Below are 16,177 nucleotides of genomic sequence, written 5' to 3' on the forward strand. Positions count from 1 at the left end.
TGTAAAGTGCCTTGAATCTCATCTATTCCAGCCCCTTCGTTGAGGAAGCTGAGGCCCAAATGACTTCGAAAGGTCAAGGCTAAATACTGACAGAGCCAGAACTAGAACTCAAACGTCTCGATTTCGAATCCAGTACATTTTCTCTTCTTACCTTCTGTGCAAAAGAACAGTTAGAATGGGAAATATTCTCCTCAAGCCTACAGACATTTTAATAATTGTGGTTTATATATATTTTCATAATCACCAATTTTTTGGAAAGACCTAAAAATAATGTTTTCAGTGCTTCAGCTAATGGGAAAAGGAACATTTCCAGGTACTTTACTGTATAATAGGTGCTGGCCTGAACTTCTTTGCTACATTGATAAGGATGCCCGTTTCCCAGCCCTATCGTCTCTTCTTACCCTGCTGACTTTTCTTCACAGGATCCCTACTTCCTACACCCCATTAGAATGGAAACTCCGTGAGAACTAGGACTGTATCAGTTTTGTTCATTGCTCTATGCTTAGAATAATGCCTGACACAAAATAGAGGTTTAATAATTGTTTGTTGAATGAATGTCTGAATGATGAAGGTTTATGACTTGCCGTGCCTTGTGAGTTTGTTGCCAGCGGGAAAAGAGGCATGTTTTGGTTATGTACTTGGAACTTGGAATCAGGAATTTTTATGTTTGTTTGCTTGCCGTTTATTTTTAAATTGTCTTTTTTTAAGTAGTCATAAAGATTCTTCAAGATTGAGAGCCTCCCTAATGCCCAAGAATGAGAGTTTTAGATCAGAGGACAAATATATTAAGTTTACAATTGAATTGAAGATTAATCAAATAAGGAGCCAAAAATATGGGGAAAATGAGAACAACTTGACCATCTCCAAAATGGCCATGGAAGTCAGAAGGTCAGTGAGAATTGACATACAAAATCTGCTTTGCCTCAGACTTGTCTGTTGCAGATTTCATAGATGCAGAGGAATTTTGGTCAAGATCCTGACCATAGAAGGCATTCTCCATTCCCCAAGTTAGAATTGGCACATAGGTATGCAAAAGTCATTTCAGAGTTGGTAGTTATTCAATGAGATTACTGACTGAACCTTTTAAAGATAATGCAAATATAAGTGACTTTTGTTCAAAATCTATAAAAATAGAAATGGCTCTGGAGCGGATGCTGTGGTCCCCACACCACATTCCGTTGGCCTACCTGATTTCAGCACAGCCATGGTGGGCAGTGGCGGCATGCATGTTTCCAGGTACATTTCCAGTGCGTGCTTAGACTGCCCCCAAGGCAGGCAAGGATACTCAGCCCATGTACAGGAGCAGCCTAGACACATATGGGAACTAACAACCCAAAAGCAACCTTCAACTAGTGGAGTTGTTGGATAAATGTCCTGGCCTCCCATCCCTCTGTTGGAGATGGGGAAGCACATTCTATGTGGCTCCTCTGAGGGGCGTCAGTACTTGAGAGTCTCAGTTGGCCACTGCAGTAACCATTTCAATAACATACACTTTAGTAGCTGCTCTCCCATCCCTTCCCACTCTCTCCATTCCCCGACTTATGGTTCCAGGAATCATTTTCCAAATAAATTGCCCATACCCAAATATTCATCTCTAGCTCCGGTTTCTTAAAGAGGTCCTAAGAAATAATGCTTGAAATAAAAGCAAACCGTTAAAAAAGACGAGACTTGCTGGTCTGACAGAGACTGGAGGAACCCCCGAGACTATGGCCCCCAGACATCCTGCTAACTCAGAACTAAAGCCACTCCCACTTTTCAGCCAAAGATTAGACAGGCCTATGAAACAAACAATAACACATATAAGGAACATGCTTCTTAGTTCAATCAAATGTAGGAGACTAAATGGGCGAATCCTGCCCAAAAACAAGACGAGAAGGCAAGAAGGAACAGGAATGGGACGAATGAACAGGGAACCTGGAGTGGAAAAGGAGGGCATGCTGTCACATTCTGGGGCCTGCAACCAATGTCACAAAACAATATGCGTATAAATTTTTGAATGAGGAATTAACCTGAGTTGTAACCTTTCACCTAAAGCACGATAAAATTAAAACGAAACAACAAAAAGCTAACTGTTTGTCCTTGGAATCAAGTGCTGACAAAGAAATAGCTGGCAAGCAACAAGCTCTGAAACTGGACCAAGGCATCACTTCCTGGATACAGCATATGCTGATATGCTGGCTTCCTCCCAGCAGTTTCTTCTTTACCTTTTCAGATATGTGTTTCATTAGGACCATACATTATCCTCCTGATTTCAAGCTTTGCCTTTTTTTTTTTATTATTATTCTGCAGATTCTTCTGGGAAGCCTAAATTCACCAAGTGCCGTTCACCCGAACTGGAGACATTTTCATGCCACTGGACCAATGGGGTTCATCAGGATTTAAGGAGCCCAGGAGCCGTACAGCTATTCTATATTAGAAGGTGCAGGCTTCATGCCTTTCTGATTTTTCTATCCGTTGATTTACTGATTAAAATATACTGAGTTGCATGCAGTGTTAGGAATGGAAGTGATTTATTTTGGTGACCTAAATGTATTCATTCATTCTCTTATTCAAAATATAGTAATTAAGCCCTTACTATGTGTTGGTTACCGTTTTAAGCACTGGCGATACAGCAGTGATTTAAAAAGATAGAGTCTATGGTCTCATGGAGATTCCTTTACAGTGGGAGGGGACAGAAAACTAAAAATAGATAAATAAAATCAAATGTCAGCTGGTAATACAGGTTATTAAGAGAAATAAAGCCAAAAAGAGAGCAGCACTGTGTGTGTGTGTGTAAGAGAGAGTGAGTGTGTAAAAGTATGGGTGAGAGTGTGTGTGACTGTGTAAGTATGTGTGTGAGAGTGAGCATGAGTGTGAGAGAGTGAGCATATGAAATTGGGTCAGAGTGTGTGTGTGTGAGGATATGTGAGATTGTATGAATATGTGTGAAAGTGTACGTGAGTGAGACAGTGAGTGTGTGGAAGTGTGGGTGAGAGTGTGAGCATGTAAGTGTGTGCTTGTGCATGAGAGTATGCAGGAGTGTGAGTGAGTATGGGAAAGTGTGGGTAAGAGTGTATGAGTGTGTTTAGAGGCATTGGATGATATATTAGCCGAAGAATTCTGAGGAGGCCTCTAATGTGGAATAAGGGAGGCCATGTGAACATCAGGGGAAAGGCTGTTCAAGCAGAGGAAAATGTAAATGCAAAGGCCCTGAGGCAGAACCAGGTGAGCCTGAGGAAAGCAATGAGACCAGCCTGGATGGCACAGGGTGGGAGATGGCGAGCATGATATGGGAAGGGGTTGGAGGCTTAGCCTGGGCCAGACTGTGCCAAGCTGTCTCGGCTATGGCAGGACTTTGGATTTTATGTTATCTGTGGTGGGAAACCTTTGGGGTTTTTTGTTTTGCTTTGTTTTGTTTTGTTTTGTTTCGTTTTGTTTTGTTTTAAGACGTGTTTTAAAAGACTGTGTTTGGTTTCTATGTAGAAAATAGACTATGTTCCTGTTTTAATTAATCTTATTAGGTTAAAGACTGTAATACTTTTCCTTTTTTTCGAGTGGTCCTCTAAAAAACAGGGGAGAGTGAAACAGAGATCTCAATATAATCACCACACAATAATTTATTCTAATCTCTTGCCTGGCATTATTTCTACTTCTGTTTACTCTTGTTTGTACCTCTTTAACTTTTTTAAATTTTAGGGTCTAACACTTCATCATTTCATCTTTTCTGCACCAACCCCAGGAAAGGCCTAGTTCAAGAAAGAAGGTTATTGAGGACTTAATCCTCGGCTCTCGTTGCTCTAGGACATGATGCCTTCTACCCTCTGAGGAGTGGGGAGCAGGAAGTAAATTCAGTGAGCAGTTAAGAGAAGGGGCTCAGGGCCAACATTCCAACCTGGCTCCAGCCCTCACTCACTGAGTGACACTGGACGGATTTGTCCCCAGCTTGGCTTCCTAATCTGCAGAGTAGCAGCATAGCCCTGGCCTTGTGGCTTTTTGTGAGAAATTTATTAGATAATACATGAAAGGTACTTAGCACAGTCCTCGGCACATAGTAAGTGTTATGGACTGAATTATGTCCCCCCAAAATATGTGTTAGAAATCCTAACCTCTATGCCTGTGGTTATAATCACGTTTGGGAATGGGCTGTCTTTGTTATCTTTATGAGGCAGGATTAGTGCAGGGTATACCTTGAGTCAATCTCTTTTAAAATATAAAAGAGATTTAAAAAGCAAGCAAGTTAGCAGAGATAGGGGAAGAGAGATGCCAAGCCACATGTAGATCACCCAGGAGCAGAAGCTCAAAAAAAGACAAGAACCTTCCTCTGAGCTGACATACAGAGAGAGAACCTTCCCCTAGAGTCAGCAATTCGGACTTCTAGCCTCCTAAACTGTAAGAAAATAAATTTATGTTTGTTAAAGCCACCCATTTGTGGTATGTCTGTTACAGCAGCACTAGATAACTAAGACAATTTGGTACTGAGAGTGGGGTGCTGTTCTAACAAATACCAAATGCGGAAGTGGTTTTGGAAGTGGGTAGTGTGTACAGGCTGGAAAAAGGTTAAGGTGTCTGTTAGTAAAATCCTAGATTACCTTGAAGAGACTGTTGATTGCATTATGGCCGTCAAAGGCAATTCTGGTGAGGGCTCAGAAGGAAGTGATGAGAGCTATAAAGAAAGCCTCTATCATCTTAGAGAATACACATGGCACCAGCAACAGAATGTTGCTAGAAATATGGACGATAAATGTGCTTCTAGTGAGACTTTAGAAGAAAATGATGAACGTGTGATTGGACAATGGAGGAAGAACAATGCTTTTTATGCAATGGCAAAGAACTTGTCTGAATTATGTTCAAATGTTTGGTGGAGGTAGAACTTGGTAATGATAAACTTAGATATCTGGATGAGGAGATGTCTAAGCAAGATCTTAAAGGGGTCATGTGGTTTCTCCTTGCCGCTTATAGTAAAATTCAGGAGGAAAGAAATGGACTTTAAAATAAACTGTGCAAATTGAAAACAAAACTTAAAGATTTTGAAAATTCTGTTGTACAGACTAAGGACACTTGTCCTGGAATTTTCATCAAGGACATGGCTACACAATCTTTTGTTAAAGAGACTGATGGATCTAACCAACTACCACAGCAGAAAACCCGTCAGCTTAGACTGAATGGGAAGAGAAAGAACAAAAGGAGAGAATGTCATCTGCCTCTTGGAATTCTACAGGCAGGAAATGGGCAAAAGGAGCTATATCTGTTGTCCTCCAGGAAAAGAAAAGAATCACCCCTGGAGCAGCTCAGAGATCAATAGAAGTATTGGAAGGAGCATGGAAAGCAGGACCTTCTCAGTTTCAAAGGGTAGGGTAATGATCCCCTGGACCTCAAAGGGTGGAGCCACAGCCTCCTCGGTTTCAAAGAATCAGGTCTTCAACCTGAATTTGGACTTCTAGTCTCCTAAACTGTGAGAAAATAAATTTCTGTTTGTTAAAACCACCCATCTGTGGTATTTCTGTTATAAGAACACTAGATAGCTAAGAAAATGTTATTCTTGTTATTATTCGTAGTGTAATAATAATGAAAATAATGATATAGAATTCCAATTTCTGTACTTTGAAATGATTTTTGATTCCTTACTGTTCGTGATTATTAATATGGATCCATTTTTAATGCAGAGCTTGGTGCTTAATTTGCAAATAACAAATACTTCCAGTTAGCGATCAGGACCAGGCTTGTCCACCTTCTCAGTATGAGAGAGGTCCCTTGGATATACCCCCAAAGGTCACACAAAGAGGAAGTGGGTGGACACTGAATACATTTTTTTTCTTTAAGACTGACCCTACAGAGAGGCAGGGGCCAATACACAAAACTGATTTGAATAAATTCCTTCAGACAGGAAACTAATATGTTTGGTAACACTTTTGAATATGTACTGAATTCATTATATCATTTGTAAATGAAGAGAGAGATTTTGTAGGTGCAATTCTCATGTTTTTGCTTCAGCGGCTTAGGGAGCCAGCTCAAGCAGAACAAGTGAAATAAATTATTTGTGCAGTTATTTGCAAAAAAAATTGAGAAATAGCACAGTAACCTTTAAGCTGGGCCACTTTATGGAAATATGTTTTCACCACCCTAATAGTCACCAAATTTGAATCTGAGCCAAAAGATAAATCCAAAGATATGGAAATGTCACCAATATATATTTGTCCCTTACCCTCATCCATCAAGGCTACTGCACTTTGCTTACAAGGTTCTACTGCACACCCAGAACTTTCCACATTCCTAATCCAAACCCAGACTCTGTACTAACAAGGATGTCACTGAAAATTTGACCAGTTGGAGAGAAAATCTTGTACATATTCAGAAGAATGTCATTAATTTTTGCCGTAGTGAAGTTTGGGATCCCAGGGAGAAAAAACTGTCACATCCTCAGATACCTAAACTACCATGGTTAAGTGCTAACTCAAATTTGGAAAACCAGTATTTTGTGTTTCCTCTATAAAATATTTTCTTTATAAAAATAAAGCTATTCTGAATATCTTAGCCAAAGAGGCTAAAGTAGAGGGCCAGCCAAAAAGAGGAGGACCCTCGAGGAGATGGATTGACACAATGGCTTCAACAATGGGCTCAGACATGGCAAGGATCATGAGGATGGTGCAGGACTGGGCAATGTTTCATTCTGTTTTGCACGGGGTCACTATGAATTGGAACCAACTTGACAGTACCTAACAACAACAACAAACCAAAGCACCACAAGTCCATAGTCCAGGAGTGTTAGAACTAGACTTCACTGATTAGTATACACTTGCATTAGGCTTCTCATTACCAACTTACACAAAGACAACAATACACAGGCACTTTCTGACTATCATCGTTGTTTCTTAGAATTCAGTTCCCAAGCAACTCCTGGAACTATAGGACCATGCCTCCCCATCCCTGACACACAAAACCGTGACATGATTTCATCGCCACTGAAGCCAGCGGAGGCAGGAAAGAGCGATGCATTGAGCTTTCAGCTCCCTGGCCTGTCCTTGGTATCTAAATCAGACTGAATTTAAAGACAATGGGCTGTCAACAGGACAGCAGAGGGCAGAGCCAAAGGTAGTCATAGGCTTTGCTTGGATCTGCTCCCTGCCAGGTGAGCTGGCAGAAAGGCAGCCTCAGCGCATTAGGGCAGCTGATTCTGGACAGTTCTCTGCAGCCCCTGAGATGGAGACCATGCCAAGTTTGGGCTTTGAGCTTGGAAGGGACTCAACATGAATGCAAATTACAGGCATGACAAGAAGAGGCTCTGGGCAGTGTATCAGGGATGCTCTACTCTAGGTCCCTGGCATGCAAATGCCTGTTTTCAAAGGACATGGGTGAGGGAACCATTATTCACTATGGATATACCCCCTTCCACTTCTTTGATCCCCACTATGCCGTCCACAAAAACCAATGTGGCCTTTTTTAAAAGAGCTTACTTAAAAGGGAAAAAAAGCATTGTTTCTTTTCTTTTTTTCCTAGGAAAAAGATTAAACTTTAAGCCTAAAATGCATGAGTTGTATATAATGAAAACATTGGTCCTTAACATATAAATGATGTTTTATGTTTATTAGGTCCTTTCCAATTGGTTACCTTTAGGTAGAAATATTTCATCTGATCTTTATTCTGATATTTTTTATTGATAGTCTCTTTCCACTTGTCTCTCTACTTCTGTCATTAGATTGTCTGGAAGCAAAGCTAAAATATTTAGCTTTGGGGAGTGAGAAGAGGAGATAAGCTTCCATAAGTTGGCAGTGGTCCCCTTTATAGAGATTCAACCCTCTGTAGGCAGCCAACAGAGTATCTGTTTTATGAATCCATTTGGAATTTTTGTGTAAATGTAATGGTTTAATACATAAGTTTTAAATATTGGTTTAAAATAAAATTCAAGTTTGGTTAATGAGTAAGGGGGTGGGGGAGTTGTGTTTCGGATCAAGCATTTCCTGATTCATCATGCTGAAGATAAGTGCTTTAAATTGTTTGTCCTGTGGAGCTAATGGATTTGGGATACTCTAAATATGGTTTTTCCACACAGTCCCCATGGGGACCAGGCTGCTGACATGCCAGAGTTGAGAAATTGTGTGAAACACTGCAAAACTAACCTCCCTATTCCAAATCAGGGCCTGCTAAGAATTGGCCCATAATTCAGAACATTTTGGAATTCGGAGTTTTCTCACTTTAAAACTATCAATTATCCTAAATACATTTGATATCCACTATACTGTCTTCTGGAAACCCTAGTGGCATAGTAGTTAAGTGCTACGGCTGCTAACCAAGAGGTCAGCAGTTCAAATCGGCCAGGTGCTCCTCGGAAACTCTATGGGGTAGTTCTACTCCGTCCTATACGGTCGCTATGAGTCGGAATCAACTCGACGGCAGTGGGTTTGGTTTGGTTTATACTGTTATCTGGAACCCTTGTGTCACAGTGGGTAAGAGCTAGGGCTGCTAACCAAAAGGTTGACAGTACAAATTCTCTAGCCTCTTTGGAAACCCTATCAGGCAGTTCTACTCTGTCCTATAGGGTCGCCATGAGTCGGAATCGACTCGATGACAACAGGTATACTGTTATCCAGAGCCCTAGTGCCAAGTGGTTAAGAGCTAGGGCTGCTAACTGAAAGTTCAGCAGTTTGAGTTCACCAGCTGCTCCTTGGCAACCTTATGGGGCGGTTCTGTTCTGTCCTATAGGGTCACTATGAGTTGGAATCGACTTGATGGCAGTGGGTTTGGTTTTTGTTTTGTTTTTTAATGCTGTTATCCACCCCTCATCTATCAGTTTACCATACTGCATGTTGCTGTGATACTTGAAGCTATGCCAGCAGTATTTCAAATTCCAGCAGGGTCACCCATGGTGGACAGGTTTCAACTGAGCTTCCAGACTAACACAGACTAGGAAGAAGGATCTAGCAATCTACTTCTGAAAAAAAGTCTAGTGAAAACCTTATGAATAACAGTGGAACATTGTCTGATTTAGTGTCAAAAATGAGCTCCTCAAGCAGGAAAGCTCTCAAAAGACGACGGGGAAAAACTGCCTCCTCAAAGTAGAGCCAACCTTGGTGACATGGATGGAGTCAAGCTTTCAGGATCTTCATTTGCTGATGTGGCACGACTCAAAATTAGAAGAAATAGCTGCAAATATCCATTAATAATAGGAATATGGAATGTATGAAGTATGACCCAAGGATAATTGGAAGTTATCTAAAATGAAATGGAATGCTTGAAGATCAATATCCTAGACACTAGTGAGCTGAAATGGATCGATACTGGCCATTTCAAATAAGACAATCATATGGTATACTATGTCAGGAATGACAGATTGAAGACGAATGCCATTGGCAGTCATTGTCAAAAAGAACTTTTCAAGATCTATCCTGAAGTACAATGCTATCAGTGATAGGACAGTATCCATACAACTACAAGGAAGACCCATTAATACAGCTATAATACAAATGGAAACCCTGGTGGCGTAGTGGTTAAGTGCTACGGCTGCTAACCAAGAGGTCGGCAGTTCAAATCTGCCAGGCACTCCTTGGAAACTCTATGGGGCTGTTCTACTCTGTGCTGTAGGGTTGCTATGAGTAGGAATCAACTCGACGGCAGTGGGTTATAATACAAATGTACACATTAATCGCTAATACCAAAGATGAATAAATTGAAGATTTTTACCAACTTCTTCTATAGTCTGATCAAACATGCAGTCAAGATGCAGTGATAATTACTGGTAATTGCAATGGGAAAGTTGGCGTAAAAATGGTGTGGTAGAGACACCTGACCTCCTCTAACTTCACAAGGGGGAATAAGAATCAAGATCAACAGGCCAAGGCTGATTCGAAGGCCAGACATGCCTCCACCCTCCAACATTTTTACCAGTTCTGACACTAACCATCCCTCCCGTGGCACTCTCCATTTCTCTGCTAAGTTCAATCATTCGTTGCAATGGCCACACAGAACTCACAGACCATACTCACAGTCGTGAGGTTTATTAGGGAAGTAAGAGGTTACAATTCAGGTTCAGAAATGCTCAGGATTCAATACTTCAATCAGGACAGCCTATTCTCAGGTATGCCCAAAGGCAGGTCTCTCTCTGGCCCTTGGCTGCTCAGCCAGGCCTCTGCCCTGCTTGGGCAAGTGTTACAGCGCTCATTTGGATCTACTTATAAGTGCCCAGAGGCACGCCACTCCGCCAGTAAGCTTCAGCTGGAAGAAGCTCAGCTCCAGCTCTGTGGATCAGCAAACTTGCCCCCGCTAAGGGCCAGGAGGCACCCTACTCCACCAGCAAGGCTCCTTTCCAAAGGCACTCAGCCTTCTCACTCTGTGGGCTGCAAAACCCACCATGCCATCTCCTGCTAGTCTTCTGCCTTTGTTGCCATCCTTTCTCTGCCACTGCTTCTTGCTGTCTCCAGTGTTACAGCTCTCTCTCTGTCTCCTGGATCTCGTTTCTTGATGATGGTGAGATCCTCCCTTTCCACCTCTGGGATGGCTCGTTTTAAGCCTAGTGGGATGGCAAAAGTGACCAATGCCCTCGTTAGGGTTCCATACACTGTATTTGCATGATCCCACCTCCACAAGGGTGCAATGCACCTTATTTACATTATTATCAAGCTATCTAATCCTATTGGTGGGCCACAAGCACCTCAGTTGCATAGTCCTACCAGTCATTTGATGGGAATTACAAAGAAACAAAAACTTGCTCTTGAGCATCATGATAAAAGGAGAAAAAACTGAAGTTGTCAAGAATTTCATTTTACTTGGATCTGCAATCAGCACTCACAGAAGCAGCAGTCAAGAAAAAAACTGATGGGTTGCACTGGGCAAATCTGCTGCAAAAGACCTCTTTAAAGTGTTAAAAAGTAAAGATGTCACCTGGAAGACTAAGATGCACCTGACCTAAGCCATGGTGTTTTCAGTCAGGTCATATGCCTGTGAAAGCTGGACAATGAATAAGGAAGACTGAAGAATTGACACTTTGAATTATGATGTTGGTGAAGAATATTGAATACACTGTGGGCTGCCAAAACGATGGACAAATCTGTCTTGGAAGAAGTACAGCCAGAATGCTCCTTAGAAGCAAGGGTGGTGAGACTATGTCTCACATACTTTGGATATGTTATCAGGAGGGAGCAGTCCCTGGAGAAGCACACCATGCTTGGTAAAGTAAAGGATCAGAGAAAAAGAGGAAGACCCTCAGTGAAATGGATTGACACAGTGGCTGCCAAAATGGACTGAAGCAAAACAACAATTGTGAGGATGGCACAGGACCAGGCAGTGTTTCATTCTGTTGTACATAGGATTACTATGAGTCAGAACCAACTCTATAGCACCTAACAACAGAAACAACAAAGACTATGGCTGTATTAAGCAATTCACTGTGCCGCAGTTCGAAACAGAGAAAACAGGTCAGTAGTTGGAAAATATGGCCTTGGTGATAGAAACAAAGCTGGAGATCGCATGATATAATTTTGCAAGACCAACAACTTATTCATTGGAAATACCCTTTTTCAACAACACAAATGGTAGCTACACACATGGACCTTGCCAGATGGAATACACAGGAATCAAATTGACTACATCTGTAGAAAGAGACGATGGAGAAGCTTAATATCATCAGTCAGTGGAAGGCAAGAGGGGTCACCTTCAGAACAGACCATCAATTGCTCATATGCAAGTTGAAGATGAAGAAAATTAAAAGAAATCTATGAGAGCCAAAGTACAACCTTGAGCATGTCCCACCTAAATTTAGAGGCCATTTCAAGAATAGATTTGACGCATTAAATGGTAATGACAGAAGACCAAACAAATTGTGGGATAACATCAAGGACATCATGCATGAAGAAAGCAAAAGGTCATTAAAAAGAAAGGAAAGAAATAAAAGGCCAAAATAGATATCAGGAGAGACTCTGAAACTTCCTCTTGAATGAAGAGTAGCTAAAGGAAAAGGAAGAAATGATGACGTAAAAGAGCTGAACAGATTTCAAAGGGCAGCTCAAGAAGACAAAATGAAGTTTTATAATGATATGTGCAAAGACCTGGAGTTAGAAAACCAAAAAGGAAGAACACACGCAGCATTTCTCAAGCTGAAAGAACTGAAGAAAAAATTCAAGCCTCAAGTTGCAATATTGATCGATTCTGATGGGCAAAAATTAAACGACACAGGAAGCGTCAAAAGAGGATGAATACACAGACTCGCTGTATCAAAAAGAATTGGTCAATGTTTAACCATTTCAGGACGAAGCATATGATCAAGAACCAATGATACTGAAGGAAGAAGTCCAAGCCACACAAATGCATTGGCAAAAAACAAGGCTCTAGGAGTTGACAGAATACCGATTGAGATGTTTCAACAAATGGATGCAGCTCTAGAAGCACTCACTCATCTATGCCAGGAAATTTAGAAGAGAGCTACCTGGCCAACCAGCTGAAAGAGATCCATATACACACCTTCTCCAAAAAAGGGTGATTCAACAGAATGTGGAAATTATTGAACAACATTATTAATATCACACGCAAGTAAAATTTTGCTGAACATAATTCAAAAACATTTGCGGCAGTACATCCGCAGGAAACTGCCTGAAATTCAAACTGGGTTCTAAAGGGGACGTGGAGTGAGGGATATCATTGCTGATGTTAGATGGATCTTGGCTGAAAGAGAATACCAGAAAGATATTTACCTATGTTTTATTGACTACGCAAAGGCATTCGACTGCGTGGATCATAACAAATTCTGGATAACATTGCAAAGAATGGGAATTCCATAATGCTCAGTTGTGCTCATGTGCACAAGAGGCAGTTGTTCAAACAGAACAGGGGGATACTGCACAGTTTAAAATCAGGAAAGGTGTGTGTTAGGGTTGTATGTTTTCACTATACTTAATCTGTATGCTGAGCAAAATAATCTGAGAAACTGGACTGTATGAAAAAGAGTGCAGCATCAGGATTGGAGGAAGGCTCATTAACAAGCTGCGTAATGCAGATGACACAACCTTGCTTGCTGTAAGTGAAAACAATTTGAAGCACCAACTGATGAAGAGCAAAGACTATAGCCTTCAGCATGGATTACTCCTTAACATAAAGAAAACAAAAATCCTCACAACTGGACCAGTAAGCAACATCATGATAAACAGAGAAAGGATTGAAGTTGTCAAGAATTTCATTCTACTTGAATCCACAATCAACACCCATGGAAACAGCAGTCAAGGAAACAAAGGACGTATTATGTTGGACAGATCTACTTTAAAAGATCTCTTTAAAGTGTTCAAAAGCAAAGATGTCACCTTGAGGACTAAAGTGCACCTGATCCAAGCCATGGTGTTTTCAGTCACCTCATGAGCATGCGAAAGCTGGACAATGAAAAAAGTAGGCCAAAGAAGAATTGATTCCTTTGAATTATGATGTTGGTGGAGAATATTGAATATACCATGGACTGCCAGAAAAATGAACAAATCTGCCTTGGAAGAAATACAGCCAGAATGGTCCTTAGAAGCAAGGTTGACGAGGCTTGGTCTCATGCACTTTGGACATGTTATCAGGAGGGACCAGACCCTGGAGAAAGACATCATGCTTGGTAAAATAGAGGGTCAGGGAAAAAGAGGAAGACCCTCAATGAGATGACCTGACACAATGGCTGAAACAGTGGCTCAAACAGCAATTCTGAGGATGGCGCAGGACAGAGCAGTGTTTCCTTCTGTTGTACATAGGGTGACCTTGAGTCAGAAACCGACTGGACAGCACCAAACAACAACACAACAGCATACTAGTATATGAAAGTATATTTCTGGACAGTTTTGTTAAGCCATTCTCCTTAATCCACTTTTATTTAATTTGAAAGTCAAGATGAAATCAACCATGGGAAAATCATCCAATAACCCACCTGTTCTTAATTTTTTTTACCTTTTTTCTGCTACTCTAAATGCACACACACAGAGTTCATCCTTTTTTCAGCTATTTACCTACTTATTTTTTCCATCAAAGATGAATCTCCCTTTCACACAAGTTTATGCAACTTTTAAGAATCTCAACTAACATGTAAGCAATGCTTCACTGTCTTGGACCCTGGTGTCTTTGCTATTTAAATCCCAAGTTCTTTCCAACAGCTGATGAGCAACTCTGGAGGACCCCTGATGCTGCACAAGTTTGTTCCCAGGTACAAGCCAACTAGCCTGATAAACAGCTATAAAGAGGGAAAAACATGTCTTCTCTCAGTCCTTCATCCCTTCCTTCCAGCCCCTGCCTTCCCCACAGCCTCCAGCATCCTCACTGCTGCCCATTGCCCATCCTGCAGAGGACCCCACTCCCAGACCTCCACATTCAGTCCTGCCAGCCCCAAGCATCTCTGCCTGTACTGGGTTATCCCTACCTTCTTCCTCAGACAAAGATTGCATGGCATTATGTCCCCTTGACTTGTAAATGCTATTCTCAGCTGAGAGGGCAGTGAATATAAGGAGATAATGAGTTATCCCCCCTCCCCAGTAGCAATTTTATGTTAAGAAAGTTCTTCATATCATTCCACTGTCCCCTTGCTCTCCTCACTACACTTGTGCATATACATCCTTACCTCAATTTCTTTTGCTTAGTCTATTCCCTCCTTTCCTCATCCTATTATCATCTACTAAATGTTTTCCTATCCTTCAAGTCTGCTAAAATCACCTCTATCTTGAAGCCTTCCATGATTAACCGGAGCAAACATTCCCTCTTCTAAGCTCTCAGGGAACCTAATGAACACTACCTATGAGCACTTAGCCCACGCTGTGTCAGGAGTCATTCCTTAGACATGTGTATTTCCCCCTAGTGGCCAGCACAGTGTAGCAGCTGAGCATTTTAACCTTTGCACCACCCAGGAACCCCACTTGGTATGTAGTAGGCGCTAGAAACGGATTGGCTGAAATCAGTCATTCATTCAGTCAGACGGATGGGATGGGATTTTGGAGAGCCTGTCACATCCCGTCACATGTCTGCTCTGTCCTGCTGGGATGCGTTGAGCCAGAGCTGTCTTCCAATTGCTCTGCATCATTGTCCTGGTCCCCATGGCAGCTGACCAGGGAATTGCCTTTCCCAAAACTCTGACTTTCTTCCACGGAAAACGTTCTGGCATCTCCTTCCCATTCAACACGCAACCTGCTGGACTTTTAAGTCATCTGGGTAAATGACATTTTCTGTAGAGTGGGGTAGATGTGACTAACACAGTGGAGACATAGCTTTTCTGATTTATTCGATGTTCTCCAGGTATCCATTTATCCTCCATGATTTATTTTGTTTGTTCATTTGTTTTTATTTATCTGACCCAAGATACAGGAAAAATGAACTTGCTTTGTGTGTAGGACTGATTAGGACTTCCCCACAGAGTTTCCAAGGAGCAGCTGGTGGATTGAAACTGCAGACCTTTTGGTTATCAGCCAAGCTCTTAACCACTACACCACTAGGGCTCCTCTTAGTGTGACAGGGAGAAGAAAAAGCTCTAAGCCCTATTTTTCATAAATGTCACCAGTTATCCACACGTTTGAAATGTTCTTGTGGCTCTTCATGTAGCTAAGGAAAATAATCGGGAGCATTGGAAGAAGTTCAAGACATCGTAAACGTGGACAGCCTTGGAGAGATGGACACAGGATGCAGAGGTTCAGAGTGGGGCGGGAGCTGATTTTCCACCTCTAAACCAGCCACGCCTCAATGTCACTCAGCCTGGGGCACACCATCAGCGTGCCTCCTCAGTTTCTTCCACCCTGAGTTAGGGAAACACCCAGGTTCAAAGACTCACTCTTCCCTGGGAATCTCTGTAGTTTTGGGGTTGACTCCCTGCAGTGTTTTAATAAAGGAAAAAATATTTAACCTTCCTAAGCCCCTGAACCTTCATCTGTAATAATAAAGAACCTACCATAGCAATTGTTTAATTTAGGAGCTGGCACGTCACATGCAATCAAGGAATGGATGCTTTTACCATTGGCAGAGGTATCAAATGGTCCCCTAATGGTCTTTGGCAGGGGCGGATTGACCGTTAAGCAAGGTACACACCAGCTTACATTAAGCCAATACGTATGGGCTAACTTGTGTTTATTTACTAATCTGTAGTGATGTGGTGAATGATAGATGAAATTGTTCACCACAGATTAGTAACTACACACAAGTAAGCCCATGAGTACCTTATTTATTAGGTAATCCAGCCCTGGCAGTCTCTGATGATATTGTCCACAGGTGTGAT

General features: G+C 41.7%; 1 protein-coding gene across 1 annotated transcript in view; it reads left to right on the top strand.

Annotated features, from left to right (window-relative positions):
- GHR (growth hormone receptor) overlaps positions 1–16,177 on the top strand; it is a 59,046-nt gene that overhangs the window by 16,539 nt on the left and 26,330 nt on the right. The window contains exon 2 of the mRNA XM_064279687.1: positions 2,290–2,419. Within this exon, the coding sequence (XP_064135757.1) occupies positions 2,290–2,419 (130 nt within the window). The remainder of the gene's footprint in view (positions 1–2,289; positions 2,420–16,177) is intronic.

This window comes from Loxodonta africana, chromosome 2 (assembly GCF_030014295.1).
Source record: "Loxodonta africana isolate mLoxAfr1 chromosome 2, mLoxAfr1.hap2, whole genome shotgun sequence".
NCBI lineage: Eukaryota > Metazoa > Chordata > Mammalia > Proboscidea > Elephantidae > Loxodonta > Loxodonta africana.